The sequence below is a fragment of the Falco punctatus genome (genome assembly GCF_963210335.1).
Source record: "Falco punctatus genome assembly, contig: scaffold_87, whole genome shotgun sequence".
NCBI lineage: Eukaryota > Metazoa > Chordata > Aves > Falconiformes > Falconidae > Falco > Falco punctatus.
In genome coordinates, this window is record NW_027660115.1 from 1 (window position 1) to 10,836 (window position 10,836).

At 57.6% G+C, this 10,836-nt stretch overlaps 1 protein-coding gene and 2 long non-coding RNA genes across 5 annotated transcripts; all 3 read right to left on the reverse strand.

The window, feature by feature from the left end:
• Nucleotides 1-34: 34 nt before the first annotated feature.
• OTUB1 (OTU deubiquitinase, ubiquitin aldehyde binding 1) lies at nucleotides 35-2,917 on the reverse strand. The gene is made up of 7 exons (XM_080411988.1): nucleotides 2,736-2,917; nucleotides 2,342-2,403; nucleotides 2,134-2,232; nucleotides 1,880-1,998; nucleotides 1,581-1,665; nucleotides 1,223-1,417; nucleotides 35-453 (listed from the first exon to the last, which is right to left on the reverse strand). The coding sequence occupies exons 1-7, from the start codon at nucleotides 2,791-2,793 to the stop codon at nucleotides 256-258; spliced, it is 816 nt and encodes a 271-aa protein (XP_080268114.1). The 5' UTR covers nucleotides 2,794-2,917; the 3' UTR covers nucleotides 35-255.
• A 2,168-nt stretch (nucleotides 2,918-5,085) lies between these two features.
• On the reverse strand, nucleotides 5,086-9,245 carry LOC308057987. 3 transcript variants are annotated; one of them, XR_013925577.1, is made up of 6 exons: nucleotides 9,105-9,245; nucleotides 8,235-8,399; nucleotides 7,539-7,687; nucleotides 6,571-6,988; nucleotides 6,120-6,215; nucleotides 5,086-5,952 (listed from the first exon to the last, which is right to left on the reverse strand). It is a non-coding gene; the product is annotated as an uncharacterized lncRNA (long non-coding RNA). The 3 variants fall into 3 exon arrangements; XR_013925578.1 differs by having other exon boundaries at nucleotides 7,539-7,707; XR_013925579.1 differs by lacking the exons at nucleotides 7,539-7,687; nucleotides 8,235-8,399; nucleotides 9,105-9,245 and having other exon boundaries at nucleotides 6,571-7,532.
• A 315-nt stretch (nucleotides 9,246-9,560) lies between these two features.
• Nucleotides 9,561-10,606, reverse strand: LOC308057988. Its single transcript, XR_013925580.1, has 2 exons — nucleotides 10,524-10,606; nucleotides 9,561-10,356 (listed from the first exon to the last, which is right to left on the reverse strand). It is a non-coding gene; the product is annotated as an uncharacterized lncRNA (long non-coding RNA).
• Between the last annotated feature and the right edge of the window lie 230 nt (nucleotides 10,607-10,836).

A 10,836-nucleotide genomic window follows, 5' to 3' on the forward strand; every position in this document is an offset into this window, starting at 1 on the left:
AACCACAGCGAGTGGGGCCACGTCTTTATTGGGGGGGGGGGCGGAGGGAGGGGGGCACGTGCGAAGCCGCATGAGGACTCGTGCCAGGGTTGCACGAGGGCCCACAGGGCCTGTGCGAGGGACGCATGAGGCCCCGCAAGGTCACGCGAGGCGCTGGCGGGCCCTGCGCAAAGCCCCCGTGCGCCTGCCGGGAGCCGCACTCGGCCCAGGCGAGGCACCGCCAGCCTCGCGTGAGGCCTCGTGCGAGGCGCGAGCTCACTTGTAGAGGATGTCGTAGTGGCCGGGGCGGTAGAGCAGGCAGACGCGGGGCTGGGAGCCCTCGGGGAAGACGTGGGGGTTGGTGGCGCCGCCCTCCCCCCGGTCCATGTATTCCACCAGGATAGAGACGTGCAAGGCTCGTGCGAGAGCAATGATGTGGATGTGGTCACTCTCCTTGCACATGGGTTCCACCTCCTGTGAGGGGAAAAGGGACATCAGGGGACTGTGCCAGGGAGCTTGGGGGTGCACCCGGACGCCTGGGAGGCCGTGCGACGCTGTGCGAAGCTGGAGGGGCTGGAGGTTGTGCAAAGCCGTACGAGGCTGTGCAAACCTGCCGGGGGGCTGCGCAGTGGCCGCCAGGGACTGCGTGAAGCTGCACAAAGGCCGTCAGAAGCCGTGCAAGGGCAGGGTGAGATCGTGCAGGAGTGTGCAAAGCTGCACAACGCCACGTGAGAGACCGTGTAAGGACCACGCGAAGCTGAGTGAGCGTGCCGGGAGGCAGCACGAGGCTGCGCAAGGCTGCACAAAGCCAGACAGGGGCCCTGGGATGCGACGCGAGACCCATGCAAGACTTGTGCAAGAGCAGTTTGAGACTGCTGTAGTTTGCACAAGGCCGCAAGACACCACGCAAAAGCCGCAGGAGACCCTGTGAAGCTGCGTGGGACCCACGCGAGCCCATGTGATACCCTACATCAGGGGTCCTCAAACCTTTTAAACAGGGGGCCAGCGCGCGGATGAAGTGGCAGGGAGTCATCTGTGGCTGCTTGGTTTCCCGCCCCACCCCCCGGCGGGGGGCAGGGGGGTTCTGTAAATACCAGGGGCCGGACTGAGGACCCTGGGGGGCCGTATCCAGCATGCGGGCCGTAGTTTGAGGACCCCTGCCCTACATGAAGCCACGTGAGGGTGCTGCAAGGTGGCACATGGCCCATGCTGGGGCAGCGCGAGGCCTGTGCGAGGCCCTGACCTGCTGGCAGAATTCCTTGATGCTGCGGCCGCCCTCCAGGAACTGCTCGAAGAAGCGGCGGTGGCGCTGGAGGCAGCCAGAGGTCAGCAGGCGCAGGTAGACCACCAGGTAGTCGGAGGTGCTGGGCTCATTGAAGGCCGCCAGCAGCTCCGGCAGTGGCACGCGGCGCTCCACCCGCTCGATCAGCTCCATGAACTGCCAGGAACACACGTATCAGGGGGGCACGGGTGGCGTGACGTGCACGGCCACAGGGGCACACACGCTGTCGTGGACACGTGCTGTCACAAGGGCCCTCATGGGGTCACACACGCGGCCACAGGGACCATGCCCCCCTCTGTGTTCCCTGCCATGTTCCCACCGTGTTGTGGAAGTCCTCAATGGTGAATTCAGTGAACCCCTGTGCCACCAGCTCCTCCTTGCTGCGGGCCGAGACCTCCTTGAACCTGGATGGGGACCCGGGCATCAGCAGGGGATGCACACCCAGGTGTTGGGGGAGGGAAGGGGGACCCAGGGGGCACCCAGACATCTGGTGGGGGAGAGGCGTGATTTGAGGCGGGGGGGGGGGGGGGGCGGGGCAAGGAGGAACCCTTGGGACTCGGGTGGGGGACACGTCAGTGTACAGGGGACACCCAGAGGGGGTCCCTGGGGGCTTCGCACCGCTGCAGCTCCTGGCCATCCTCCAGCAGAGCCTCCAGGTGGGCGAAGCCAAAGGCTCGGTAGAAGCAGTTTCCATCTGGCCGCGTCTTCCGGATATAGGAATACTTCTGGAGCAGGTCCTGGGGAGGGCGGCACAGCACACAGTCAGGTGTTGGGGGTCGGGGGGTGCAACCCGGGTGCCACGAGGCCCTTTACAACTCCCAGTCCTGTACTGGTTTTGCCAGAGGCGCTCCCAGTCCCTCACTGGTGCCCACCTTGATCTTCTGCTGGTAGATGTGGTCATCCTCGGCGTACTCCTTGTACAGCACGGCCAGCTCCAGCCGCTCGGACACCAGTGGGTTCTGCACTGCGATCTGCACCCCGTGGGGAAGGGGGGTCAGCGTGGCGGGGGGTCACCGTCAGGGGGAGGGGAGCGACGTGGAGACACCCACGAGAGCGTCGGGGGGCTGGCGGGGTTCTCACCTCTTGCTGGATCCGGTCCTGCTGTGCCATGATGGCCTCATCGTAGGCCAGGCAGTTCACGCCTTTGGGGGGGGGGGGGGATATTTGGGTTCAGGAGAAGTGTCCCCGATTTCGTAGGGGCCCCCCGTGGCCACTTCACTGGGTGCTGCGGGGGGGCTACGCGGGGCGTCGGGGGAGGGTCCCGGGGTGCTACGGGGGAGACCCTGGGGGTGCTACGGCGGGGCTCTGGGGGTCTCGGGGACGCCGGGCGGGGGCTGTGGGGGCACCGGGCCCCAGCGCGGCCCCCGCGGGGCGCCGGGGGGTCCCGATGGGGGGTCCCCAGGGGAAGCCGGGACGCGGGGGGGAGGCCGCGGGGGGAGGCCGCGGGGGGTGCTCGGCCGGGGCCCGTCGGTACCGTCCGCGTCGCCGCCGAGCGGCTCCGGCTTCTGCTGAGGCTCCTCCGCCGCCATCATCCGCCGCAGCCCCGCCCCGCGCAGCACTTCCGGGTCAGCCGCCCGCCGCCGGCAGCGCTTCCGGGTCAAACCGCCGCCGCGTCACAGCCGCGGTCGTCGCTTAGCAACCGGCCCCGCCCCACGCCGTAGCCTGGGCCCCGCGCGGCCGCGCAACGGCCACGCCCCTCGCTGCAGGCCACGCCCCGCGAGCCCACCTGTGGGACTCGGTCCCGGTGGGACCCTCAGCACTCCAGTCCCGGAGGGCCCCTAAGCCCCGCCCGGTACCGGTGGGACCCTGAGCCCCCCCCCCAGTCCCAGAAGGACTCCACCCCCCCCCCCACTACCGGGGGACCCTAAAGACCCCTCATACTGGTGGGACCCTGAGCCCCCCCCCCAGTCCCAGTGAGACACTCAGCACCCCAGTTCCAGACAGACCTTAACCGCCACCCCCTCCCCTTACTGGTGGGACCCTCAGCCCCCTCCAGTCTCAGTGGGACCCTCAGCACCTCCCCCAGTACGGGCGGGATCCTGAGACCCCCAGTCCCAGAGGGTTAGGGTGCAGAGGGGGAGGAGGCGGAGGGAAGACCCCGCTCCCTTGTCCCACCTTCCAGCCCTGCCGTGTGCTCCGCGCCCCCTCACTCCGGTAACGGCTTCCCCCTCACAGGGAGCGGCCGCGAGCGCGAGGTTAAACCGTGCGACAGCTCGTAACGGCTTTACCTGCGCAGGGGAAAACTTGCGCGAGCTTTTCCTAAGCCACACGTGCACACCGTTCGCTTTTTCCTACTCGGAAAGGGCAGCCCTGCAGGACCTCTTCCATTTAAAAAAATACGTATTTAAAATCGCTGCTACTAAGGTGCTTCCAAATGCGAACAGAGCAAACGCGCCCCTGTTCCCCGTAGCAAAACGGAGTGCATCGCACGGAAAGGATTTAAGAGCTTGAGCCCCGTGGGTGATTTTGCATACGGAGGCAATAAGTATGAGTGCCCGGGCTGCGAGTGGGCAAAGGGCGGAGCGCAGGGAACCCCGCACCGCAGCGAGCGCTCCCGGGGTCCGGTGGCGTGAACTGGGCTGAGACCCCGGCCCAGTGCTCGCCCGGCCAGTGCTCAGCACAGGGTTCGTGGGGCACTGCTGCCATCTAGCGAAAAATATTTGAGTACTGCAGCCGGCCCCGTTGGTGGAGCGCTGCTGCCATCTAGCGAAAAAACATTGGGTACTGCAGCCGGCCCCGTTGGTGGAGCGCTGCTGCCATCTAGCGAAAAATATTTGAGTACTGCAGCCGGCCCCGTTGGTGGAGCGCTGCTGCCATCTAGCGAAAAAACATTGGGTACTGCAGCCGGCCCCGTTGGTGGAGCGCTGCTGCCATCTAGCGAAAACAAATTGGTACTGCAGCATCCCGGTTTGTGGAGCACTGCTACCATCTAGCGAAATATATTTGGGTACTGCAGCCGGCCCCGTTGGTGGAGCGCTGCTGCCATCTAGCGAAAAAAAATTGGTACTGCAGCATCCCGGTTTGTGTAGCGCTGCTGCCATCTAGGGAAATATAATTGGGTACTGCAGCCGGCCCCGTTGGTGGAGCGCTGCTGCCATCTAGCGAAATATAATTGGGTACTGCAGCCGGCCGCGTTGGTGGAGCGCTGCTGCCATCTAGCGAAAAATATTTGAGTACTGCAGCCGGCCCCGTTGGTGGAGCGCTGCTGCCATCTAGCGAAAAATACTTGAGTACTGCAGCCGGCCCCGTTGGTGGAGCGCTGCTGCCATCTAGCGAAAAATACTTGAGTACTGCAGCCGGACCCGTTGGTGGAGCACTGCTGCCATCTAGCGAAAAAAAATTCGTACTGTAGCATCCCGGTTTGTGGAGCGCTGCTGCCATCTAGCGAAAAAATATTTGAGTACTGCAGCATCCCGGTTTGTGGAGCGCTGCTGCCATCTAGCGAAATATAATTGGGTACTGCAGCCGCCCTGTTGGTGGAGCGCTGCTGCCATCTAGCGAAAAAATGTGGGTACTGCAGCAGCGGGATTGGTGGAGCGCTGCTGCCATCTAGCGAAAAATACTTGGGTACTGCAGCCGCACGGTTGGTGGAGCGCTGCTGCCATCTGGCGACCAAAAGTTGGTACCAGACCACGGGGCTCGAATGCGTGTCCTCCGCGCGGGAAAGATTCTACCGGCGGCGTGACGCGAACCCCTGTCGTTGCAGTCGAGCCACTCTTACGCATGCGCTGCCCTTAGTTTTGCCAGAAGCGGCATTGCGTCATAACCATGCGACACCGCCCCAAACCCCGCCCCTTTGGCTTCAAGCCCCGTCTGCGGATGCGCTGCCCTTACTCTGCAGGGCGGCCCTCCTGCTGCCGCCTGGCGAAAAAATTTGGGTACTGCAGCCAGTCTAGCTAACAGACTGCACCCTTTATTATACGAATGGAATCGATAAGGGAACTCTGCCCACGGCCCCTTAGCAAGTTGCCCGGCTTCACATCTCGCTGGATCAAGTTCTTCCAGTGAACATATTCAATTCGACCAGTCTAGAGAAAAAGAGGAAAAAAAAAAAAGAAAAAAAAAAAAAGAATCACTCGAGACACTAGGCATACACTTTTTTTTTTTCCTTATAAAAACACCAGCAACATCGTCTTAACGATAAAAGAGGCAATGGAACCTTTTATTGTAAAATGTAAGGGCACTAAGGAGAAGGTAATTCGACAGACAATACATAAACCTCTCCAGCTCTTTCCCCACGTCTATTTGACATTCGTTTCCAAAAACTTTCTCGGGTGAACGTCTTTTGTCCTTGAGCAGTGCGACAGGCGGTTTGCAAACGGCACAAGTCTCTGCTTTTTAAAAATCAATTCAGACTCTGTAGTCACTTTAGATGGGGCACTTTGTGTTTCAGAGAAACAAAACCAACGTTGAGTCTTTCCTTGAACGACACAGGCCCGTTCACCTTTCAATCAGAGAAACAACGTATGTGGTTCTAATCTCTCAAGGAATCTTTATTTTCCCACAGACTGCACCTTCAAGATCAACAAAGCAGTTTCCTACCGTTTCGCCAGCGAGCAAGAGGACTGTCTCGAGACTAAGTTTCCTTGAACAAACGCCGAAGAGATCTTCAAGACTCGGTCCAAATGGCTCCGTCACCGTGAAATCGTAGTCCCCTTCAGCTCCACACCGCTTCATTCTGGGAACACCCGCTAGAAAAAAAAGAAACAGTTTATTCAGTGTAACGATTCGATTGGTATACAAGCCTTCAAGGCTCCCAAGACGAAGTCTAAGAGGGTCAGGACCGTGAGTGTTTGTACTCGCAGTGAAGCTCAACATCTTATGCAACCCTCAGCCAAGACAAAGGTGAAAAACTCACTGGCGCCGAACGTTTCCTCATCTGTAAGCTGCCCATTCTTAGCATGCAGGACTCCAAATTCAAAATTCACAGGTCCCGGAGAAAGAAAACCAAAAACTACAGGACAAACAGACAATCAAACAAAAGACCTCAAATAAGGTTTCCTCTAAGGACTGTTATATACATCTTTTGTATACGACCTACGCACGGCAACATACGCTTCGTGCCAGCTCCATTACATGCTCAAGTAGCAGATACCTCGTACTTTGCTTTCCATCACAGATTACGATTTTTTGATGACATTACTAAAGTTGGTCATCTATTAGTATGATAGGTTATGCCAGTGCCTGAAATGATTTTCGATCTCAGACGTTGCACAGAAACGCCGCAGTTTTTCACTGCAATAAGCAATTGATATCGAAGTCGGTATACGTCACCGAGTGAGTGCTAGGAGTGAAAAGTTTACATTTACCTCTTGCTCTTCGACAGCCAATAAATCCCGTAAACAAAACAACATCTTTAGCACACCGGTACCGAAGACACAGCGCAAACCCCCCCGTTAATGTACTCCTGTATTTGTTCAATTTCAAAGTAGCCACTTCAACTGATAAAGACAGCCGATTTTCTACCTGTAACTCTACTCCTCATTATTATCCTGCTACAGAAAGAAACAAACCGCTAGCATTTCTACGTAACGACTTATTTTTCCAGAAAAGAATAAAAAGCCACAACCGACGAACCAAAAAAAAAACCAAACAGAAACAAAACAAACAAACAAAAAAACCCACTCACCCCCCACCCCCCCCCAAACCAACTCACCTCCTACCTTCTGTGTCCCAGGATGAAAAGTTTCCTTCGGGTTCTTCCCAAATTTGTCATGACCCACAGGACTGAAATGCAAACGAAATACTGCTTTAGAGGAGAGCAAGCATACACCTCGACATTAAAGCATGAACTGGCTGCAGTCGGAATCGATCGCGAGAAGAATCGTTCAAAGAGCCTTGCTGACGTGGAATTTTTTGCGGAAGAGCCATTTATTTCCCACACGACTAACCGCTGAGACTTCTTAAACTTCTTTTTGATTTTAAAAACAGAAACAACCAGGACCCTGCACGGAGATCACTTTTAAGCGTACCGTATTTACTTAGGAAGCACAGAACTTTATTCCCTCGTCCTTCGCTTCGGCTTTATACATAACTGTCGTGAGCGTTTTAGGAAGACTCAGTAACCTATCCTATTTCATAAGCTTCCCTTCCATCCCTTTGAAAACAACTCCAGGCACGTCAAACGAAAAACGAGCTGCTCGGCATCAGGCTCGTACCCCAAAGATCCACAAGCAAGATCAGCTGCCTCGCTCAACGGAAAGCCCTCACGTATAGCATTTCTTCCCAACTCGTGTTTCTACGTGACTGTCATTTTCGCCCATTTTTTTTCCCCTACCATGAATTTCTGGAGCTGCGCAGCACGCCACGGAGTGCCAAATGCAGTCTGTCTGAGGCACACCGAGCTGACACGGAGGTCACATCCGATGCGCCTTTCCATCATTGCTTACGCTAGGCCACCACGCCGACAGGATCTCCTGTAGTTCCCTTCGGAAGCAATTAAAAGGCTGAGTTTACTTTAATTGACAAAAAAGCAGGTTTGTCGTGCAGCTGAAATTCGTTGACATCGTCGGTACCGAAACTCACGCTGGCTGTGAACGGGGTGAAACGGCAAAGGACCATCAGCCAGGCCCGAGGGAAGGCTCAAAGGCTGTACAAGCTAAAGAACAGCCAGGGAAGGGATTTTAGTCCGAGCCCAAGCGGGCAAAAGGAGATGACGTTAGTCCTGCTGCCTGCAGGTGTGTGGGAAAATCACCCTGAGGTGGGGGGGGAACTCAAGAAAATTGCGTCCTAACGGAAGCACGGTATTACGGAAAGCTTTTTTTAGGGTAGAATACAGCTATAGCCTCGAGGACGGTCGGCACGCACACAGCCTGTACCGCTGCCGTTCCCTAAGCAGCGGCTCGGCGCATGCCGACAGCGGTGACGGAGGATGCGCTTAAGGCAAAAAGCCAAAAGCAAACCCCTCAAAGCCCAGAATCGTTCTCAGGAACACAGGAGTTAAGCCTAAAAGTGGTTGAAAGCTGCCTCCTACCTCTTCCCCCTCCGACACCGGCACGTTTCCTCGCGATCCCTTTTCGCAAACAAAAGACGGACGCCTGCGGCATCAGCTTGGTCCCGAAGCACCACGACGCGCTTGCTGGCTACACGCTCTCTTCTGACAAGGCTGACAGCTTCTCCGCACGCGACAGCCGAGGCCCTGTGAAACACGAGGAAGGCAAACACCGGTAACGTCTCGCAGGGGTCAGGAGGAAGTCAGGATGCACTCCATTCGGAGCCCGACGCGTTACCCAAAGGAATTACCCCAGCAGAACAAGAGGCAGGAACGATCGGTAGACAGGCAGACCACATGCACGGCAGCGATACCCCCGTCAGACTTGCAGGGCGCTTCCAGTCCCAGCCCGCTGCCGCGGCTCAGGCCGGCGGCTGGGGGAAAGACAAAGCCCCGCGCAGAGCTGCGGCGGCTGCCCGGGCAGCCCAGAGGCGGCGGGGGGGGGGGGGGGGGGCGGCAGGTCGCCGCGGGCCGACCCCTCCCTCTCCCGGGCCCCGCCAGGCCGCCACAAGCGGCGAGCACCGGGGCCGCCCCGCCGCCGCTCCTCGCCTCCTCGCTGAGGTAGCGGCGCAGCCCCGAGAGACAAAAAAAACCCCAAAAAACCCAGCCCAGAATAGGCAGCACCGTGAGGAGACCGCTGACCACCGTCGCTGCCGGGGAGACGAGAACGGCCGGCAGCCCCGCCGGTCCCGGGCCGGGCCGCCCGCCTCAGCCCGCCCGCCGCCGGCACCAGGCGCTCCCCGCCGCGGCCGAGCGCCGGCCCGCCGCATCCCCCGCCCCCCCCCCCCCCCTTCGGCCGCTGCCCGCCGGCCCCCGCCCGCCCGCCCGCCCGCCCTCAGGCCGAGCGCTCACCCAGCGCGCCGCCGCACGTCCCGGCCCGAAAGTCTTCCAGGCTGCCGGCGAAGGCTCCGCAACGCCACGGGCGCGGCGGCGCGCCGCGCGGGCTGGAAATGAACCCCACTTCCGGGGCCGTCTGCGTAACCCGTACGTGCGAGGCCGAAGCCCCGCCCCTAGGGGTCAAGCCGTTTCCGCGCACGCGCAGAAGCGGAATTGCGTCATACGCATGCGACGCCGCCGGAGACCCCGCCCCCTTTGGCTTCAAGCCGCCACTGCGCATGCGCTGTCCTTAGTTATGCCAGTAACCCTCCTGCGCATGCGCAGAAAGCGGCATTGCGTCATAACCATGCGACACCGCCCCAAACCCCGCCCCTTTGGCTTCAAGCCCGGCCTGCGCATGCGCTGCCCTTACCCTGCAGGGCGGCGCTACTGCTGCCGCTTGGCGAAAAAAATAGGGTACTGCAGCCAGTCTAGCTAACAGACTGCACCCCTTATTATACGAATGGAATCGATAAGGGAACTCTGCCCACGGCCCCTTAGCAAGTTGCCCGGCTTCACATCTCGCTGGATCAAGTTCTTCCAGTGAACCTATTCAATTCAACCAGTCTAGAGAAAAAGAGAAAAAAAAAAAAAAGAAAAAAAAAAAAGAATCACTCGAGACACTAGGCATACACTTTTTTTTTCCTTATAGAAACACCAGCAACATTGTCTTAACGATAAAAGAGGCAATGGAACCTTTTATTGTAAAATGTAAGGGCACTAAGGAGAAGGTAATTCGACAGACAATACATAAACCTCTCCAGCTCTTTCCCCACGTCTATTTGACATTCGTTTCCAAAAACTTTCTCGGGTGAACGTCTTTTGTCCTTGAGCAGTGCGACAGGCGGTTTGCAAACGGCACAAGTCTCTGCTTTTTAAAAATCAATTCAGACTCTGTAATCACTTTAGACGGGGCACTTTGTGTTTCAGAGAAACAAAACCAACGTTGAGTCTTTCCTTGAACGACACAGGCCCGTTCACCTTTCAATCAGAGAAACAACGTATGTGGTTCTGATCTCTCAAGGAATCTTTATTTTCCAACAGACTGCACCTTCAAGATCAACAAAGCAGTTTCCTACCGTTTTGCCAGCGAGCCAGAGGACTGTCTCGAGACTAAGTTTCCTTGAACAAACGCCGAAGAGATCTTCAAGACTCGGTCCAAATGGCTCCGTCACCGTGAAATCGTAGTCCCCTTCAGCTCCACACCGCTTCATTCTGGGAACACCCGCTAGAAAAAAAAGAAACAGTTTATTCAGTGTAACGATTCGATTGGTATACAAGCCTTCAAGGCTCCCAAGACGAAGTCTAAGAGGGTCAGGACCGTGAGTGTTTGTACTCGCAGTGAAGCTCAACATCTTATGCAACCCTCAGCCAAGACAAAGGTGAAAAACTCACTGGCGCCGAACGTTTCCTCATCTGTAAGCTGCCCATCCTTAGCGTGCAGGACTGCAAATTCAAAATTCACAGGTCCTGGAAAATAATGGGAAAAGGGGATGTGTAGGATCCCCCCAACCTTTGCATGTGGCTGACACAAGAGTTCTTGATTTTACTTGAGCTAACTATAAATGACCATGCCTGCATTAATTTTTTTGGTGCAGAGAGGGAAGGATTCTCTTTGTTATAGCTGGAGAGGCATATAAGTAAGTCTTTTTGATGTTTCATGAGCACAATGCTCTCCTCTCAAAGCAGAGGAATGCTTGTGCTCTGC